At 38.4% G+C, this 18,459-nt stretch overlaps 1 protein-coding gene across 1 annotated transcript; it reads left to right on the top strand.

Annotated features, from left to right (window-relative positions):
* The first annotated feature begins 678 nt into the window (after nt 1-678).
* Nucleotides 679-17,186, top strand: LOC149006568 (DEAD-box ATP-dependent RNA helicase 15-like). Its single transcript, XM_089164606.1, has 12 exons — nt 679-832; nt 935-1,051; nt 2,278-2,378; nt 2,976-3,148; nt 3,283-3,514; nt 3,692-3,810; nt 4,620-4,676; nt 4,763-4,947; nt 16,060-16,204; nt 16,301-16,384; nt 16,523-16,586; nt 16,728-17,186. The coding sequence occupies exons 2-12, from the start codon at nt 936-938 to the stop codon at nt 16,736-16,738; spliced, it is 1,287 nt and encodes a 428-aa protein (XP_089020732.1). The 5' UTR covers nt 679-832; nt 935; the 3' UTR covers nt 16,739-17,186.
* The last annotated feature ends 1,273 nt before the right edge of the window (nt 17,187-18,459 follow it).

Genomic DNA, 18,459 nt, shown 5'->3' with positions numbered 1-18,459 from the left:
TGCTCTAAGCTTCTTCAAATATCGTGCTTGCACCATCCCTATTGGAATTGTTATTGTGCTCCATCTCGATCTCAAACGCATCCCTCACTTGTGCATAAGTGAACATACCAAATAAAAACATGCAATTGTGAACCACCGTGAGCTTCATGTGTTTTTCATTAACATCCATCCCACCATTTTCTCTCGTCTCAAAATCACGGAATGCTCGTAGGCAAAATGAATAGGGATTTAGGAGTTGAGTGCGGATCTGCAATCCGATAGTGGAGCACTCTGTGCTTCGCAACGGCTTTACCACTGCAAATTATAGGGACCCAATGGTTGGGTGATGAGTTTTATTTTTATTTTTCTTATGTTTTATTATTTTTTACCTATGGATCCACATATTTTGTGATGGTAAAACCGTTTGGAAGCACTCTGTGCTCCCCTAATAAAGTGATGATCCATATTCGAGATGAGTCGGGTCAGGGTCTGATTTGTAAGTTAATAAACTTTAAAGCTTAAACCATTAAAATGTAAAAAAAAAAATTATATTTACAAATAAACATCTGCCATTTGATTATCAACGGTCGGATCATATTTTGATGATGTGGCGGTATCGACACGGTTGGCAAGCAGCGAGTGGCGGCTGCCGCAAATAAAATCCCTCGAACCCTATGTCTTTCTTCTCCGACTCCCTCACTCGAAGCTTCCCAGCCGCGAAGGGATATCGTCGTTCTCTTCTGTGTGGGCTATTTTTTGTTTTTATTTTTTCGTTTTTCGTTTTTCTCCTTCTATTTTCCTTGCAGAAGCCTTAACCCCTAAACCCTCTTCTAATCTTCGAGCAGATCTAGAGGTAAATTGCGAAGCTCCAAAGCAGTTAGCTATGCAAAACCTAGCCCTAGTTTCTTTATTTCTCTTTAAATCTCATTAACCCTAATTTCTTCTTCTTGTTTAGAATGGGAGAAGTCAAGGAAGCCGATGCTTACGAGGAGGAGCTTCTCGACTACGAAGAAGAGGAAGACAAGGCCCCCGATTCCGTCGCGGCCAAGGGCACCGGCGAAACAGCGAAGAAGTAATTTACTTGTTCTTTTTTTCTTTCCATTGTCATCGATCTGTTCTGAGTTCTTGGGCGTTTACTTGCTGTGAAGTTTGCTTTCATATAGGTTTTGGGATTTATGCATTCTAGAGATTACATGTGAAGTAATTTTTTCCCTCTAGTTTTCACGGTGGTTGTTTACTGAATAAAGATGCATTTTTTATTTTCTTTTCTGCTCCATATATCTCAGAGCGATGTAGTCCAATAGCTTAGAGTTTCGTAGCAAGTTTAAGTTTTATGGTCGTCTTTTTGGTTTAATACGGGATACCGAAATGTTAGTGCTGTTTAGGTATACTATGCATTCAATGTTAGTGAACAAGGGTTTTCCTTGATCATGTTTTTAGTTGGTTGACCGTGACAAGTACTGTAATTTTCCATGGATTTTCGGTTGGGAGCTTTAGTTTATATAACCGATGTCTGCCTTGTACAATTGTGTTGTTGTGGTTTGATTATATCTCTTTCAAAGAAGCATGCAGTCTTATTCAGTAAATAATTTTTTTCAACTCCAGGAAATTTGTTGTGCTAGTCTTACTGTTAGAAACGGTTTTATTCAGTAAATACTCCAGGAAATTGTTGTGCTAGTCTCACTTTTGAAATGGTTGCTCTTCCCAATCGTCCTCCCTGAAAAAGATCTAAAAATGAAGCTGAACAGATTCAATTCTGCATCTATTCTAATTATGCATAATTATTGATAGCTTCATCCAGGGTTTTGCTTTCTTTTTATTGATCTTTAGCATGAGATGGACCATGTGTTGTTGCTCGACTTCCATTATAGGGATATCCCCTTGTGTTCTTCTGATCTTCTATACTTCTGTTTCTGGCTGTGCCTAATATGTATCATAGTTGTCAAGACATTGCTGCAGTATCCAGTCTTCTTGGTTGCCTAGGCAGGCATCTTGTTGGTGTTTGCTACTCATGACAAATGTGTCATTGTTAAAATTTATATTACAGTCACAGGTTTTACATGTTTATTTTGGCGCACATTTAGTTGTTTAGATGGGGCTGATGTTTGTGTGATGGGATTCCAGTTTGTAATAGCAGCTCCATTTGTTTCTGTATCAGCTATTAAACTTTAGCATGTGTGTGGTCTTTGTAACTGATTGGGCTTGTTCTTGGTGGAAGATTCTCAATCTCTCTTTAAATTTGATATTGAGTTGGTAGATGTAATATCCTAAATTGGTTTTCATGTTCTTTGGTATTAGGGGTTATGTTGGAATTCACAGCTCGGGATTCAGAGATTTTCTTTTAAAGCCAGAGCTTCTTCGGGCAATTGTTGATTCAGGGTTCGAGCATCCTTCAGAAGGCAAATACTTCTTGACAACCTTGTTAGTTGCAGAAATAGTATTAAATGGATGGATACTGAATATCTGCTCTCGATTGTTAATGTTCAGGCTACAATTGATTTTTTTGGCAAATAATTGGTTGAGTCATCAATCCTATTATGATAGTATAACTATTTGATGCGCTTTTAATTCTCTGATGTATTTGGTTTGCTGATGAAGTAGTTTAACATCTGTTGCAACAAATAACATTTGGCAATCCCTCACAAATTAATTAGTGTGACCTTCCATGTCACTGTTGTAATATATTCATCTTCGCAGTTATCATCTTGGCCCTTTTTTGGGTTGTCAAGGCACTTCTGTAAATTGTCAAGGCATCGTGTCAAGGAGTTACCTTCTGGGGTATAGGAAATTAGATTGCATCTTTCTACATATTGATTCTCTTAGATGTGTGTCTGTTCTTAAAGGATTTTTGTTGATTCTTTCCAGGTAACATACTATCATACTCTTGATTTCGCGACAGAACTGCTTGGGTAAACCTTTCCATTAAAAGGATCCGGGAGGTCATTTTTTACTTACTGAGTGTTCATTCGCTCCGATTTTGTTTGGTTCTTCATCAGTGCAACATGAGTGCATCCCTCAGGCCATCTTGGGAATGGATGTCATTTGCCAAGCTAAATCTGGGATGGGAAAAACTGCAGTTTTTGTTCTTTCAACTTTGCAGCAGATTGAGCCAGTTGCAGGCCAAGTTGCTGCCCTTGTTCTATGCCATACAAGGGAATTAGCATACCAGGTGTGTCTTTTAGACTGTGGTCTTCATATTGTGGTTTATGTACTGGCTTCTTTTGTCCTCAATTTCTGTTACTTCATGAACTTTTTACCAGTTGTGTGATAGTTCGACCAATATCAATTTGCTATTGATTCCAGATTTGTCACGAGTTCGAGCGATTCAGTACCTACTTGCCAGATATCAAGGTTGCTGTTTTCTATGGTGGCGTCAATATCAAAACTCACAAAGATTTGCTGAAGAATGAGTGCCCTCATATTGTTGTTGGAACACCTGGAAGGATACTGGCTCTAGCAAGAGACAAGGACCTCTCATTGAAAAATGTCAGGCATTTTATCCTTGATGAATGTGACAAGATGCTTGAATCACTTGGTATGTTTTTAGCTTTAATTTTTAGAGAGCTTCTATAATTATACTTCATCCATTACTCTGCTTGCTTTACTCCATTTACTGTAATATTGCTGTAATCACTGTCTCCATATTTGGACTTTGTTTATTGTCTCATTCCATATCCTTCAGTTTCTTATGATTGGTCTGGATGCCTTGCAGACATGCGAAGAGATGTCCAGGAGATTTTCAAGATGACTCCTCATGATAAGCAAGTCATGATGTTTTCAGCAACACTTAGCAAGGAGATTCGCCCTGTTTGCAAGAGATTTATGCAAGATGTAATTTTCTGCCCAGCATTATTCAGTCTATAATCAATACTGTTCATGCAACTAGCTTTCTGTGATGAGAGATATTCTTTCATCAAGTGACATTAGATACTTGTAAACAGATGATTTTGAGTACTGTTCAAAATTAAGAGGAAATTCATGAGGAGGCCATTTAATGGTTGGCAAAGTCCCAGGCCAGCGTACTAGCTCCTGCAGGGAACATTGGCCTGAAGTTTGTTACTTGATAGAGTATGTGTGAATACCTAGAATAAGCCTTAGAATTGGTGTTTCTTACTTCATGCGTTGGTTTCTTAAATGCTCAAAATTTCCCTTTCTCGATAGATCTTATGAGTTCTTCTCTGCCACTGCTCCTGATTTCTTATGCCAGTGCTGCTTTTCTTTTCTTCTCTCTTTTGTTTCACTGGGTCAGTTAGGGGTCCTTATCTGAATACAGTATTAGTGGCTTTGATGCTATGGTGACAGGGTCTAGGATTATGTACAACCCATTTTTGAATTGCTTCCTTGGTCATTTCTAATTTCGTTCTCCTGTGCTTCTACTTCTGCTTCTCCTTCTCATCTGCTCACTCTCTCTCTTTCTCCTATCTCTCTTGTTGGGGGGCCAGGAGTGGTTAAGGGTCCCCATCCAAGTACAGTTCAAGTTAGTTGTTTGTTTCGAGTGGCAGATTTTACGTGGATTAATGTTGGTTGGCGGGAAAGAGTTTCTATTAGCACTGTTTTATTGGTAATATGGAGGCTGGGTACCTGGGCATGGAGTTGTTCATCATTCTGTACTCCTAATTGTGGCGTTTCTCCATTTTCAGCCTATGGAAATTTACGTGGATGACGAAGCCAAGCTGACTCTTCATGGTCTTGTTCAGGTATCTTTTTAGATATCTAAATTGTCCGTCTTGATTAACGCTAAGCTTGTCGTTTATACTCAATGGTATTTTTTATTTCCTTGTAGCATTACATCAAATTGAGTGAGCTTGAGAAAAACCGCAAGTTGAATGACCTACTTGATGCCTTGGACTTCAATCAAGTTGTGATCTTTGTCAAAAGTGTCAGTAGAGCAGCTGAGCTGAACAAATTACTTGTGGAGTGCAATTTCCCATCAATCTGCATCCACTCTGGAATGTCTCAGGAGGAAAGGTTTGTAGTACTATCAGAGCTTGTTTAGTTTATCTGGCACTACATTAAAATTGATTTTTTTTTGGGATAAACTGTTGAGCTAATTTTATCATTTGGGAACCCCTTCTGCCGCGTGGCTGTGATAATGAATGTGTTTCATTTGGTCTGATGTTTTTGAGGTTGAATATTTATTTGCCACATGATGCTCTTTGTGGTTGATTTTATGAGTTGTGGAACAGTTTACCAAATGCATGATGGATTTTTATACTTGTTTCTTGTGCACATGGTGCTTTTTTATAGTTGACTTTTGGAGCTGAGGAATTGTCAGCCAAATTTGAAGTTAAAGAACAAGTTGACCAAAGGCTTGATAAACTAAAATTTCTACCATTTGTGCAGATTTACTTGACAAATTTGAAATAAATGACTGTTTATTTACTTGAGTTTTCTTTGCCATTTTGGAATTTGTATTTGGGAACTGAACCATGTTTATGCTACGAAACTTGTGTGTTTGGACTCCTTTCTAGTTTTTGTGTACAACTTTCATTGCTGGCTTTCCTATTTAATTTCTCATCAACTTAGCATATATACCATTATAGTCTTTGTTTAATATTTATTTTCCTCCTGTTTCTGCAAGCCTACCTTTTCTTTAGTTTGATTATTGTATTTGTAAGTCGATAATTAGTCGGACAGCCTTAACTGTTTGGGTTTTCATCCCGTGATTTGCTTGCTTTTAAAAGTAATTGAAAATCTTGTGAGGAGTTTCCTGTTCTGAATGTTTGATGTCCTAGGCTTTAATCTTAATATGTCCACGGTTCCATCCTTCATCTTTTATTCTTTGAAGGTCGATTCAATAGTTAATTCTTGGTGAAACTCTTTATTTCTCTTATTCTTTACCAATTGCCCTTTGCTCCCTCTAGCTTCTTATCCTTTTGCAGCTGACTTTGTTTGCTTCTCTCCCTGTCACTGGATAACTTTATTACTGTTCTTCCTTCTCAATGTGAAAAAATCAAATTTGGCTTGTTAGTGATCTGCTTTTGAGGACTTCAAGTGGTTGCTTTCCTAAAGATTATATGGTACCAGAAATCAAGTGAAATTTCTTATGCCTTTCCTTGTCCATAAGTTCTCTGTATCCTTTGTTTCATCCAATTCCATTCCCATAAATGTCCTCTCAAAGTATTGTTGAAGGCAGTGAAGTCATTATTTACTTAGCTGGTTGATTGCTTTTCAGGTATTGTAGGGAATGGATGGTGTAGGGAAAGTTACAAGTGTTGCTATTATAAGTATCCTTTTGTGTCAGATAATATAATATGACAAGGGTATCACTCAAGGGTTTTGATGTAACACCAACTGATTGAGAGACAATGCTGAGACCTTTTCTGAGAACCAACGTAAACGAACGGCTTAGGTTTTTGATCTCTAATGGGTAATATTTGTTTTAGGGTTCATTCTTTAATAGTGTGAGAATATTGGATGAGGTATAGTGATGACTAAAATTGTATCAAATGATTGAATGAGGTTCCAAAATCCTTTCTGTGTTGAAATGCTTTAGTTTTTACAGCGTTGTGCTGGGATTTAGAAATTTTCTAATCTTTATGAGCTCTGCAACAGGCAGGGTTTTGAGATGTGGAGTCTTTAGATGGATTATTTTTGGGTGGTCGGGTGTGGGATATATGTAGTAAAAAGTTGAACAATCATGTACTGAATGGGTGTAAGTGTAACTTTGAGATTTTGGTCTGTTTAGAAATCCCAAAATCTGTCATAGGGGGTGAGTCCTCAGATCTTTAGTTGTATATAATTGATGTGTAGTTTTGATAGGATGAAAGGCATGGTCAGTAGGCTGTAAGATTAGATTTGGAGGATTCAAATGGTGTATATGTGCTGTAGGTGGATATCTTTGAATGGGGTCTCCAATACAAAAGTAGAAACTAAATGGGGAAAGATAATGGTAGTGGAAGGGTAGTTTTTCATCTCCTTGTTGATTGACACACTTCCCGGGTGCAACTTGTGATGGCAGATCACCTATTGAGTGCTGATTTCACAAACAAGAAAGGCATCATGCACCCACACTAATGTTGGACCAGCACATATAATTTATGTTGGCTACCTGGACTGAAACACCAGCCTCATTTTTGTGGACTTCAACCTATCTCTCAGTGAAGAGAGGCATCAGTTTTGCTTGATGTGGAAATTTACATAAATCTTATTTCACCCCCCCTATGATGGTGTTAGAATTGGGCCTATTCTGCCTATCACATAGTTCTAATCGGAAAAGGGAACTGATTGATGTGAGAACAGGGTTGACCACTTGACCCCCAATAATTGCCAAAACCTAGATCCAAAAGCCCAATCCGAAGCTGGCTGAATAGTGCAGGGATACTTTGGTCATTTCCCAGCCCATTTGGGGCTCAAAAAGGGTTTGGTTAGAACCCCCTTGATCCAAGGGTCATGGATGTATCTTCAGTTTTTATTTTGGTTAGTACTTTGCAAGATATTTTTGAGTCCTTGTGTAGGTGAGATTTCTAGGTAGGTTGGGATCCCACAACTTGAGTCCGCTTTGATCTTCTAATTGTTAGGTACTCCATATCTACTCTTAGATTTTGGATGGGAGTCCTTTAGGGTTAGTTATTAAGTTTTTGGGGGTCAAGTATACTTGGTCAAACTTAGAGACCTAAGTTGGATTCTATTTTAAATCAATATTCCTTTTGGATAAGGAAGTTTCCCAAGATGGATTCTTTTATTTGTGGCTATTATCTAATGAGTTGTAAAGGGGATCCTAGTCTATAAGGGATTCCTTGGTTGAGTCAAGTTAGGTTTCCTTGTTAGTGTCCAAGTCTTTAGTAGGCTATAAATAATCGTGTTCTTTCTTTTTAATTGTTAAGTTTGACTATTGAATGAAAATTAAATCTGAGTTGAGGATTGTGGTTCCTTGTTGAGGGGGGTCACTATTGAGTAAGGATTGAATTCTTCTTCAAAGATCATCACCATCTTCTGTCTAGCACTAACTCTTTGAGTACTCTTTCTTCTTTCGGAAGCTACAGAAGCTCTACAAGTAAACAACCCCATCCCCCTTCTACTTCCCTCTACTACCATCACATCCATGGCTATTAAAGCGGCAAAGTGATTGGGGGTTCCGTCTTGGTGATTTGGCGACTAAGTAGCGCTTAGGCGGCATTAAAGCGACCAAAGTGGTTTAGTTAATTTTTTTGATATTACTATTTTTTAATACAAATATTTTTTTTAATAAACTAAAGTACTAAACAAACATTCAACAATCACATTCATAAAAATAAAAATAAAAAACATTCAAGAATCACAATTATGAAATTATTTCACAAATTATTTTTAACATGATTTTTTTTGTTAAATATACATGAATAATATTCAAATTGGAATCAGAATTGATGTATCTATTTTCCCCTTTTTTTAACCAAACAGTGTTGACATGATAAATTAATATATCTCATTATTTCGATTTCCAAAGCATTGTTTATTTAATGATTTTGGATTTTGCTATTGCTTTTGATCTATCTATTATAAATACTTACTTCAAAAAGAGAGATGAACATTTAATTACTTTCAAAAGTGGACAGCATAGAAGCCAAATAGATTTCTTCCTAACTAGAAGGACTGATAGATTGTTGTGCAAGGATTGCAAGGTAATACTGGGAAGCTTAAGCACGATAGACTTGTGGTCTTGGATATGTGCTTAGTCCCAAGAACACATAAAAGGTCCAAGGTAAACTATCCCAGGATAAGATGGTGGAATTTGAAAGGAGAGTACTCTAAATCCTTCGTTAATGAAGTAGTCAAACAAGGAAAATGGGATTTTAAAGGGGATACCAATGCAATGTGGAATGAGATGGCTATGTGTATTAAGAAGGTGGCTAAAGATGTTCTAGGTGAATCAAAGGAAAGATCCATTCTTATGAGATGTGGTGGTGGGATAGTGGGTTCAAGCTGCCATTAGGAATAAAAAAGCTAGTTTTAAGACATGGCAAAGAACTAAGGATGTTGAGGATCTTCAAAGGTATGGGTTGGATAGAACGGCTAAGAAATTGCGGGAAAAGCAAAGGAAAGGAGTATGGGAGTTATACAATAAGTTGGGCACAAAGGAAGGGGAAAAATCTATTTATAAGATAGCTAAGATGAGGGATAGAAAGAGTAGAGATCTTGACCATGTTAGATATATTAAAAATGGAGATGGTAAAGTTTTAGTTTGTGAGGAGGATATTAAGAAAAGATGGGAAACCTATTTCTCTAGTTTACTAAATGAGCATTCTTCAAACACTTATGTTTCGGACGATTACACTTTTCACCAAGGCACCAATGTCCGAACTTATATCGTAGAATTTCGATGTCCGAGTAAAAGAGCTTTAAGGAGGATGAAACTCGGCAGACACAGGTCCGATGAATCCCAATTGAGTTGGAGGCTTGGAACCCATGGACTAGTTTGGTTGACTAAGTTGTTTAATAAGATTATGAGCACGGGAATGCCGGTGATTGGGGGGTGTTGTGGTTCCAATTTACAAAAATAAAGGAGATATTCAAAGTTGTAATAACTATAGAGGCATTATATTGATGAGCCATACGATGAAATTATGGGAGAGAATAATTGAAACCCGTTTGAGATACTTAACTACGATTCGGAGAACCAATTTGGGTTTATGCCGGGAAGATCTACAACGGAGGCTATTTACTTAATTAGGAGACTTATGGAAAGGTATAGAGAATGTAGGAAAGATCTTCATATGGTATTTATTGACCTAGAAAAAGCTTATGATAGAGTCCCTAGAGCGTTAATTTGGCAAGTACTAGAGAAAAGAAGTGTTGCAAGTAAATATATAGATATAGTTAAGGATATGTATGATGGTTCGGTGACTAGTGTTAGAACGTTGGGGGGACAAAGTAATGAATTCCCGATACAGTTGGGCTACATCAAGGGTCAACTTTAAGCCCAAATCTATTTGCACTGGTAATGGATGAATTAACCAAAGACATTCAAGATGAGGTCCCCTGGTGTATGCTTTTGCGGATGATATTGTGTTGATTGATGAGACCCAAGTGGGGATTAATACCAAATTAGAATCATGGAGATTAGCTTTGGAATCAAAAGGCTTTAAACTTAGTAGATCGAAGACAATATTTAGTTTGTAACTTTAGTCATGATCGGGCAGATGATGAGGTGGTGATACTTGACGATAAAGAGATTCCTTAGAGTGATTGTTTTAGGTACCTAGGTTCAATCATAAGTAAAAGAGGTGATTTAGAAGATGAGGTTTCCCAAAGAATTAAAATAGGGTGGATGAAGTGGAGAGGTGCGTCCGGGGTTTTATGTGATCGGCGTATTCCATTAAAGCTTAAAGGAAAATTTTATAGGACTATTGTTCGACCAGCTATGATGTATGGTGCAGAGTGTTGGGCTGTTAAAAAGAATCATATAGATAAACTCAGTGTAGCAGAAATGAGGATGCTAAGATGGATGAGTGGCAAAACTAGGATGGATAAGATAAGAAACGATCATATTAGAGTTGGTCTAGGAGTTGCTCCCATAAGTGATAAGCTTAGAGAAAGTCGTTTGAGGTGGCACGGCCACGTTCAACGGAGACCTATAAATGCTCCTGTACGGAGAAGTGATATAATCCATATTGAAGGAACTAGATGAGCTAGGGGTAGACCTAAGATAACCTTAGGAGAAGTGGTGAGAAAGGATATGTATAGCTTAGGCCTTGTATCTAGCATGGCCTCGAACAGAAATGATTGGAGGGCAAGAATCCATGTAGCCGACCCCATTTAGTTGGGACAAGGCTTATTGTTGTTGTTGTTGTTGTTGTTGTTGTTGTTTATTTAATGATTCATTGATTATCAATGTTGAATATGGCTCTTGCTTCACATTTTGTTGCCGGCAAGCACTTTGAGCCTCGGAGTTCATTTGCAAATTGGGCATCGATTCCAAAATGGTTCACATATTTAAATTTATATAAGGCATTGTAGAATAAATTATGATAAAAAAGAGAAAAAATAATATGCACAAATTATAAAATGTAAAAAAAGCGGTTGCTTTAGCATCTAGGCGGCAATATGGGGCAAAAGGCGGGAAAGCGGTAGTGCCTAAGCAAAAAAGCGGCAAAAAATCAGCTCATTAGTTAAGCAATTACAATTTAAGCGGTTCAAAAACCGCTTTGCCCCTTGGCGGACACCTTTGATAACCATGATTGCATCACTTCTCCTCTTCTTTCCCTTCAATTGCAGCAGCGCCAGCACCTGTCCTACCTCTCCAACCGATCACATAACCCTCCCCAGCCCTAGGATCCCCTTCCCCTTGCTGATGTGCCTCTGGCAGCATCTCCGTAGGCCCCTATGATTCCGTGATACCCTTGGCCTACACCCCTTGACATAGTAAGGCCTCCCCCTCCTCTCCACTATCCTAAGACATCTTCCGTCACCCTTCCCAATTATTTTCTCCACCAAACCCCACCCATTTAGATTGCAAACTTTAATTTTAGAGAAACCATTGTAGAAATTCTAACCCTAAATTGGGTTTCTATCACTGATTCTATTAAAATGTGACGAACTCTTGCTTTTTGTGTGGGATTGTGAAAGGTTCCCAAGTACAATATATGACGACTCTTATAAGATAACTTTGGTTGGCCTAGATTCTCCTAGCTTGAACTGCCACTTAACCAACAGTAAAAGACGCCCATTACTGCTCAAAATCCACGGTATTAAAGATCCATAACCTATAGAACTGAACAGTAGGCTTATTCCATGGAGAATAAGTGTGTGGGCACCTACCGTTTTATTTTAGATAGATGGCAGCATTCTGTTTTTTCTAAATGAGATATAGGTGTTTGGAGGATGAGGACCCGTGTGGCTGGTTCCGTGTGAAGAGATATTCCTAGATTTTCTACTTTGACTTTGCCTCCTACTTATCTTCATTTATGCGCTTAATTTTACTAATGTTACTTCTCATTTATGCCAACCCATTCAGTTGGGTTGCAGTTATGGTCATCGGTTATTTTGTTGTATTTTTCGTTTGAGTTTTGAGTTTACTAATTTTGGTAAGTTTTATTACTGGAAATGTAGGCATTAGGGAGCTATCTCCTTTTTTCCCGCAATTTTTGGTTTGAATGGACTGTGTTTGGTGACGGAAGCAAGGAAGAAAAGAATGGAAGGGCACAAAATAAATTGGAATAAGTAGGTGGTACACAAAATTCTAGAAAACAATGAAAGGTGAAGTTTCTTGTGTTGGGAGCAGATTATCTATTGGGGAAAGGTTGTACAAGCTGCCTAATGCTTAATGATCGCTTCTTGAGTCCTTCCCCTGATCCACTACCCTGAAGTGGCCTTTGGTGGGTTTTGGGACAATCAGGAGTATAAATTAAATTCTGGCTGGAAAGTGGCTAGTTGCTGATGTTGAGCAAAATCAGAAGTAAAAATCTGACCGTTGGTGCAAAATCAGAGGCTTTGTTTTGGATTGTGAACAACTGTTCAATTTTACTCAAACCAAAAATATCCTCTGAATGCTGTCTTTTAGTTGATTTGATGAAATATTGAAGCCATTAGCAAGAATGGTGGTATTGTGGGGGATCTTTTGTTCTAATAAGAATCAAGGTGAATTAGTGTCAGGAACGACAAATCTTGTTATGATAAACAGATCCATTTTGCATGGAGGCAGTGATGATTCAAACAATGTGCCTTTGTCTGACCAGTGAAAATGGAAGGAAAATTCCTTGAGGGGCAAGGGAGAGGCGGGGTATGTGGTCAGTGAATGTTCAAAAGAACTGACTGGGAATTGTCTATATCAGGTTTATCCTTCTGAACTGACTTCAAATCCCATATCTGATGGAGGAGGAGTAATTGAGAAGTATTTCCTTGTTGCCCAAGTCAGGAAGGAGTGCCTGGTGTTTCGTCAATAGAGTGGGACTAAATGAGACTCAGTTTCAAAATGTAGGCAGGATTTGTGGTTAGTGTTGAAGGAGAATCTTTGTGTAAATTAATTTGGCTTCTCTGTGGAATTTTCATCCTTCAGAACTAGATCACATTCCCATATCTGATGAAATAGGTTCAAAGTACTTGCTTGTTGCCCAAGACTGGCAGGAGTGGCTGGCATTTTGTCCACGAGTGGGACAAATTGGGATTCAGTTTACGATCATCTCTTGGGGTTCACAGCACTTGGTAACTATTCTGGTTCCATACTACGGTCCTTGATTCTGATGACTTTTGTTTAGAAAATAAGCTGCACTGTCCCCCCTTGAATTAAATCAGGTGGGAATCAAGAAAAAGTTGTGACGTTGAATGTAAGGCCTCTTATCTACGGACACTCCCTGCTTAAATGAACTATTTTATTTATTATTTTATATTATTATTTTTTTATGATTTTTCATATTTTCCTTTCTTTTCTAAGCAGCAGGATAGGTCCTAACTATTTCAAATCCATCTGATTTGATACTGTTGTGCATACATATATCGGATTGCTACAAGAATTCTGATTTCTTCATCATTTCTCTTAACTCAACCCAAAAGAACGGTATATACCTACTCTACCAGTGATTTCGAGTCAATTTGATTTGGCACTGTTGTGCTGTATATATCGGATTGGTGTCAGAATCCTGATTTCTTCTTCATTTCTCTTCCTCTACCGAAAAGATTGGTTTCGTCTCTTTTATCTGCCATTTCATTTATTTTATTTCTTCTATTAGCAATGTAGTTGCTTTTATCTCAGATCTGACTATGAACTTGCTCATTGGATCTGTGTGCATCTGAGGTCCATAATCTGAATTTTCTGATTGCATTATTTGAAATTGGATTATAAAACATGTGTCTGTGATACTCTTTATCTTTTGTCACTTTTTTATTTTTTGCTTACCTCTTGCAAATTCTGACAATCAATTTTATCTTGGGAACTTGTTGTTTATCAGTAGGAGTTCTTGGAGGTAGAATTTCATTTTCTTTATACAGAATCCAGATGTGGTGGGCGCTTTTCATATTAATCTTTTGGTGGACTGTTTTAGGCAGGCCCAAGCTGGAGTTGGGACTGTCCAGACTTGGTTTTAATTCTTAGTGTTGGAATGAGTTGGAAAGGATGACAGAAATGTCAATAGACTATTTTGTTGTCTGCTGTTGTGGCAGTTGTTTTTGATTGTCTCCCTCATTTCTTTCTTTATCTGGATATATATATTTTTTTCAATTTGTGGTGTGGTTATACTAATGTAGACATCAAGGAAGGGATAGAGAGCTACTTTATAGTTGGCTAGAAAGAGGGAGTGGATGCATGGAGATGTCCATCGTGTTAGATGCTTGAAAAGTGATGGAGGAGAGCATGGTAAGGTGTCACAAGCATCAAGGAATGAGGGGGGGGGGTTAATCCTATAGACTTTCTGGGGAAACCAACCCAAGGGATAGTGGCTTGGAAGAAGACACCCCCGTATGTTGGCCCCTGTTGTAGGCTTTTAACTGAAATTAGGTCTTCTGAATTAAAATAGCTTGGGGACCTGGGGCACATGTTGGTTAATTAAGCTTTTCATTTAATGCCACATGAATGGAGGAAGCTTTGTGGTCCCAATGATACAGAGTGATAGTCTGAATAGCTCTTTTTAGATTTTAATCAAGCTGCTTGAGCTGGGGATTTAATTCAAGGTACTTTATGACCGACACCTGACAAAATTACTATTTATTTTGAGCTTTATTAATTTTCCTTGTCAATTTAAGGTGTCTGATAGGTTATAGACTGTCTAGGCCTTTCCTTTTAGTATAAGTGAATTTGAACCCCTTTGTGTAAGCTTGTAATAGGGTACTGTATTGAATATGAATTTGATTATTGAAATTGTCACCTGCTTTGACTGACTTGACTTTTGTTTAGTGTAAGTCTATACTTGTTAGCTCCTTAGCGTTTCAAGCTCAAGTTGATCTTGTGTTTGGTTTTTTAATTCTGAGTTGTTGAAGAGTTATTGTGGCTGTGAAACCAGCTTGTGTTTTGAAGTTGTTACCCGTTGAATTGTATGCTTTGCATTTATTAGTTTTTTTCTGACCTTTATTTGAACCCCAATCCCTGATTCCAACTTGCAACCTTAAATCTCCAAATTTTGAGTTCCAAACTGCAACCCTATTTTCCACATTGGAGTTTGGTTCTTAGTGGACTGAGGTTAGTTGATCTCCTTTCAAATTCAGGACATCACTCAATTTTATAAAATGAAGGTGATATCCAAACTTGATCAACTGAGGCAGAAAACTAATGTGTGTTTTTATGAAATTATGCGATGGGGTGGTAACATGGCTCACAAGTGTCTGTGGTACTTAGAGTAAATCAGGTGGTACTAGGGAGGAGAAAGGTTTCAAGTAAATTCTTTGTAGATATGCCACTGCTTTGAAGTTAAGCTTAACATTTAGTACTGCTGTCCACTTAATCATATACATATTCCTTGCACACTACTCTGATGTATGCCTGATTAGGCTAACATGTTGATCAGTTTGGAAATTGTTTTGTTAATGTTATTTTCTCAGTCCTCTTTAGAAAGGAGAATTCTCACATGGTGGCATGCTGTTATTTTGTGCTGCTATTGAGATGATGCGTTGCTTAAGCCAATCTGAATACATGCTCTGAGCATGGGACATAGTGGACATGGAAAGGAATCTTACCCTGGCATTCCATGCTTTGAAATTTGGCTTCATCATATAAGGTCAAGCTATGGTAAAACTTAGTGAGGAGCAAGCTGTAGGTTTTCAGGGCATTTGTAGTCAGGACCTTCTGTTGCCGCATCACACCCATGTCAAGGTTGAGTCAACCATAATAGCAGGCACAGGGTAAAGTAAAACTTGGTCCAGAAGGATATATGATAACATGTTAAGATAATGTGGCTGCAGAAATTTATATTTTTTTACTTAAATTGCATCATTTTAATTCTTCTGTTTTTTGTTGTTGTGGTTGTTGCCCCGCGGGGTGTGTGTGTGTGTTTTTTGTTTTGCTTGGCTTACCATTTGCCATTCATATTTTTGTATACACGACATGGAGATCTGAACTGTATGATTGAATTAATGTTGGTTAGTCTCTGATATTAGCCATGAAGTGTAATATTATTTTCTGATGGAGTCAAGGTTAATCTCTTCTTTATGTGCTAATTGTCATGATTTTTGCAGATTGACACGCTACAAGGGTTTCAAGGAGGGGCATAAGAGAATTCTAGTGGCAACTGATTTAGTTGGCAGGGGAATAGATATTGAACGTGTCAATATTGTTATCAACTATGACATGCCTGAGAATGCTGACACCTACTTGCACAGGGTTGGCCCTCCCTCCTCCTTTGGTCATTTTGTGTTCTCCATTTTTTCAGTAAATCAGTGTTAACTTTTGTCTGTGCTTTGTTCAAATTCTTTACAGGTGGGCAGAGCTGGCAGGTTTGGCACCAAAGGACTTGCAATTACATTTGTCTCATCTGCTTCTGACTCAGATGTCCTTAATCAGGTTGAAAATTTGTTGGAATCTATTGCATGTTTTCATTTTATGGAATTCTTGGATGTGGGAATCTATTGCCTTTTTTTTTTTTTTTTCATTTTATGGAGTCCTTTAGATGGCTATAAACCATGTTTTTGGTTGAGGCAGGTGCAAGAGAGGTTTGAAGTGGACATTAAAGAACTGCCAGAGCAGATTGATACCTCTACTTACAGTATGTTTTTCTACCCACTCGGAGAATGTTTTCTGGTCTTTTGCAGATGAATTTAGTAATTGTATCATAAGCAAGAAAACTCTCTGGTTGGTTGTGCTTGTTTGTCTGCTAACCAATTGCCATCGGGTTGTCATCTTGCAGTGCCGTCTTGAAGAGAAAATACATTAGACGAGATGTGTAGTTCTATTTATTTCAAAAGATGGCAGCTGGGAGTGTGCAAGAGCTAGTGGTATTTGACATTTAGACCAAATCTTGCTTGTCAATCAAAATTTCGATAGATTTGATGCCATGGAGAAAGAGGGTTTTTGCCCTCAGGTAGAGCCGCTGTTTTTGCACTAATGTGTAATTGATAATTGAAGTCTGGAGCAAAATGGAACATGGACGACTACGTACCATATGGGATAGTAAATGTGTAACGTGGTGCAGTGACGAGAAACCTTGACCAATTCTGATTTGATGCCATTCTTCCTTGGAAGTACTAAAAGCATTCTAGTTACGTTACCGAGTAATACTCAGTCAGATTAGCACATTTCTGATTTACTTGTTATTGTAGCTATGTGTTTACTGTATGTCTTAATCGTTTCTTTTGCATTATTATTATTTCATTTGTTAGTACGTGTTGAGGTGGTCCGTTGTTATTTCTTTCCTGGACCCCTGGATGATACGTGGAGAATCCAGATAATTGCCCTACACTCTGCTTGATGTTCCGAGTAAAATAGTATTCAGTAGTGTTCTATTACTTTCTCAGCCAGTTTGTTGAGGGGTTTGCTTTTCAGTTTTGGTTCTGTTTGCTCGGCCATTCTGTTTTCTTCACTTCCCATTAGTTTCCCTTTTTAGAACTTTGGCAGGGTGAGCCACGGTTTTATCTGCTGCTTGGTTGGTGTGCAATTATAATGGGCATGATTCAAAGCTTTTGGCCGTGGCCACAATATGAGAACCAAGCTTAGCTTTCGATGGTTGAATCAGTGACGCTTGTGAATGTGTCCAAATGTGGCAACCTGTGCTTTTATAATGTGTTTTCTTTTCTGGTCATGGGTATCTCAAGAAATCTTAAGTGGTGGTGTTATTATATGGGGAATGGTCCCAAGGTTTGAAAAAACTCCATTCAAGATGAATGATCTTTTGGAAAGATTTTCGTGAATTATGTAAGTTCGTTTCGCCGGGAGTTACGTCTAGTGGCAACAGTTTCTGCCGCTAAGGTGAAGAAATCACCTCGGTCCCTGTTCTTCCTTGGAGTATCTGCACTGAGCTCGAGCATTACGACCTCAGTTAATAGAACAAACAGATTACTTTACTCTTAACAGCCTCGACTTGGTTGTTTGGGAACAGCTAGGTTTTCACTAGCGATCCTTGACCACTGGTAATCTTAAGATTCTTAACCCAAAAAAACATGTAACTGTCGAGATTGTATGGTAGTGTCCTTGGCTGTAACAATTAGAGATTGTCTGGTTCCCAAAGAGGGTTATTTTCTACAGCCCAACAACTCGGAAGTGGATTTTCATGTGAAATTTCTTTACCGAAAAATGTGTGGCATGTCTCACAGTTCAGATCCTCTCGTCTCAGACTGTCCACACATCTGGGTTTGGCACAAGCCTATCTGTGGCACCTGGACAGCCCATGTGTGAGGGTGGAGGAATGGGAGAATGGGTTGGGTGGAGAAAATCTGCTCTCTATTCCACAATGGACTGTGGGAATTGCTTCTCCCCTTGATTGGATATCCATGAAATGTGAAAGATTTCATGGCATGTTCTCTCTCCTCTTAAACTCTAAGAGAGTGGTGGAGTGATCAACAGGGTCATCCACTGCCATGAGATCTATTGTCTTTGAAGCGGGGGGGGGGGGGGGGGGGGGGGGGGGGGGGGGGGGGGGGGGG

The sequence above is a fragment of the Hakea prostrata genome, chromosome 8 (assembly GCF_041222555.1).
Source record: "Hakea prostrata isolate BN-2017 chromosome 8, UWA_Hpros_2, whole genome shotgun sequence".
NCBI classification, from domain to species: Eukaryota; Viridiplantae; Streptophyta; class Magnoliopsida; order Proteales; family Proteaceae; genus Hakea; species Hakea prostrata.
This window is presented reverse-complemented; position numbering and strand designations above follow the sequence as displayed.

What these genes read in the sequence shown, in the direction of transcription:
- LOC149006568 (XM_089164606.1), top strand. Translation starts at nt 936, where the DNA reads ATGGGAGAAGTCAAGGAAGCCGATGCTTACGAGGAGGAGCTTCTCGAC. An exon ending in GCAAGAGATTTATGCAAGAT is followed by an intron (nt 3,811 to 4,619) that starts GTAATTTTCTGC and finishes CTCCATTTTCAG; the next exon opens with CCTATGGAAATTTACGTGGA. An exon ending in CTGACACCTACTTGCACAGG is followed by an intron (nt 16,205 to 16,300) that starts GTTGGCCCTCCC and finishes AATTCTTTACAG; the next exon opens with GTGGGCAGAGCTGGCAGGTT.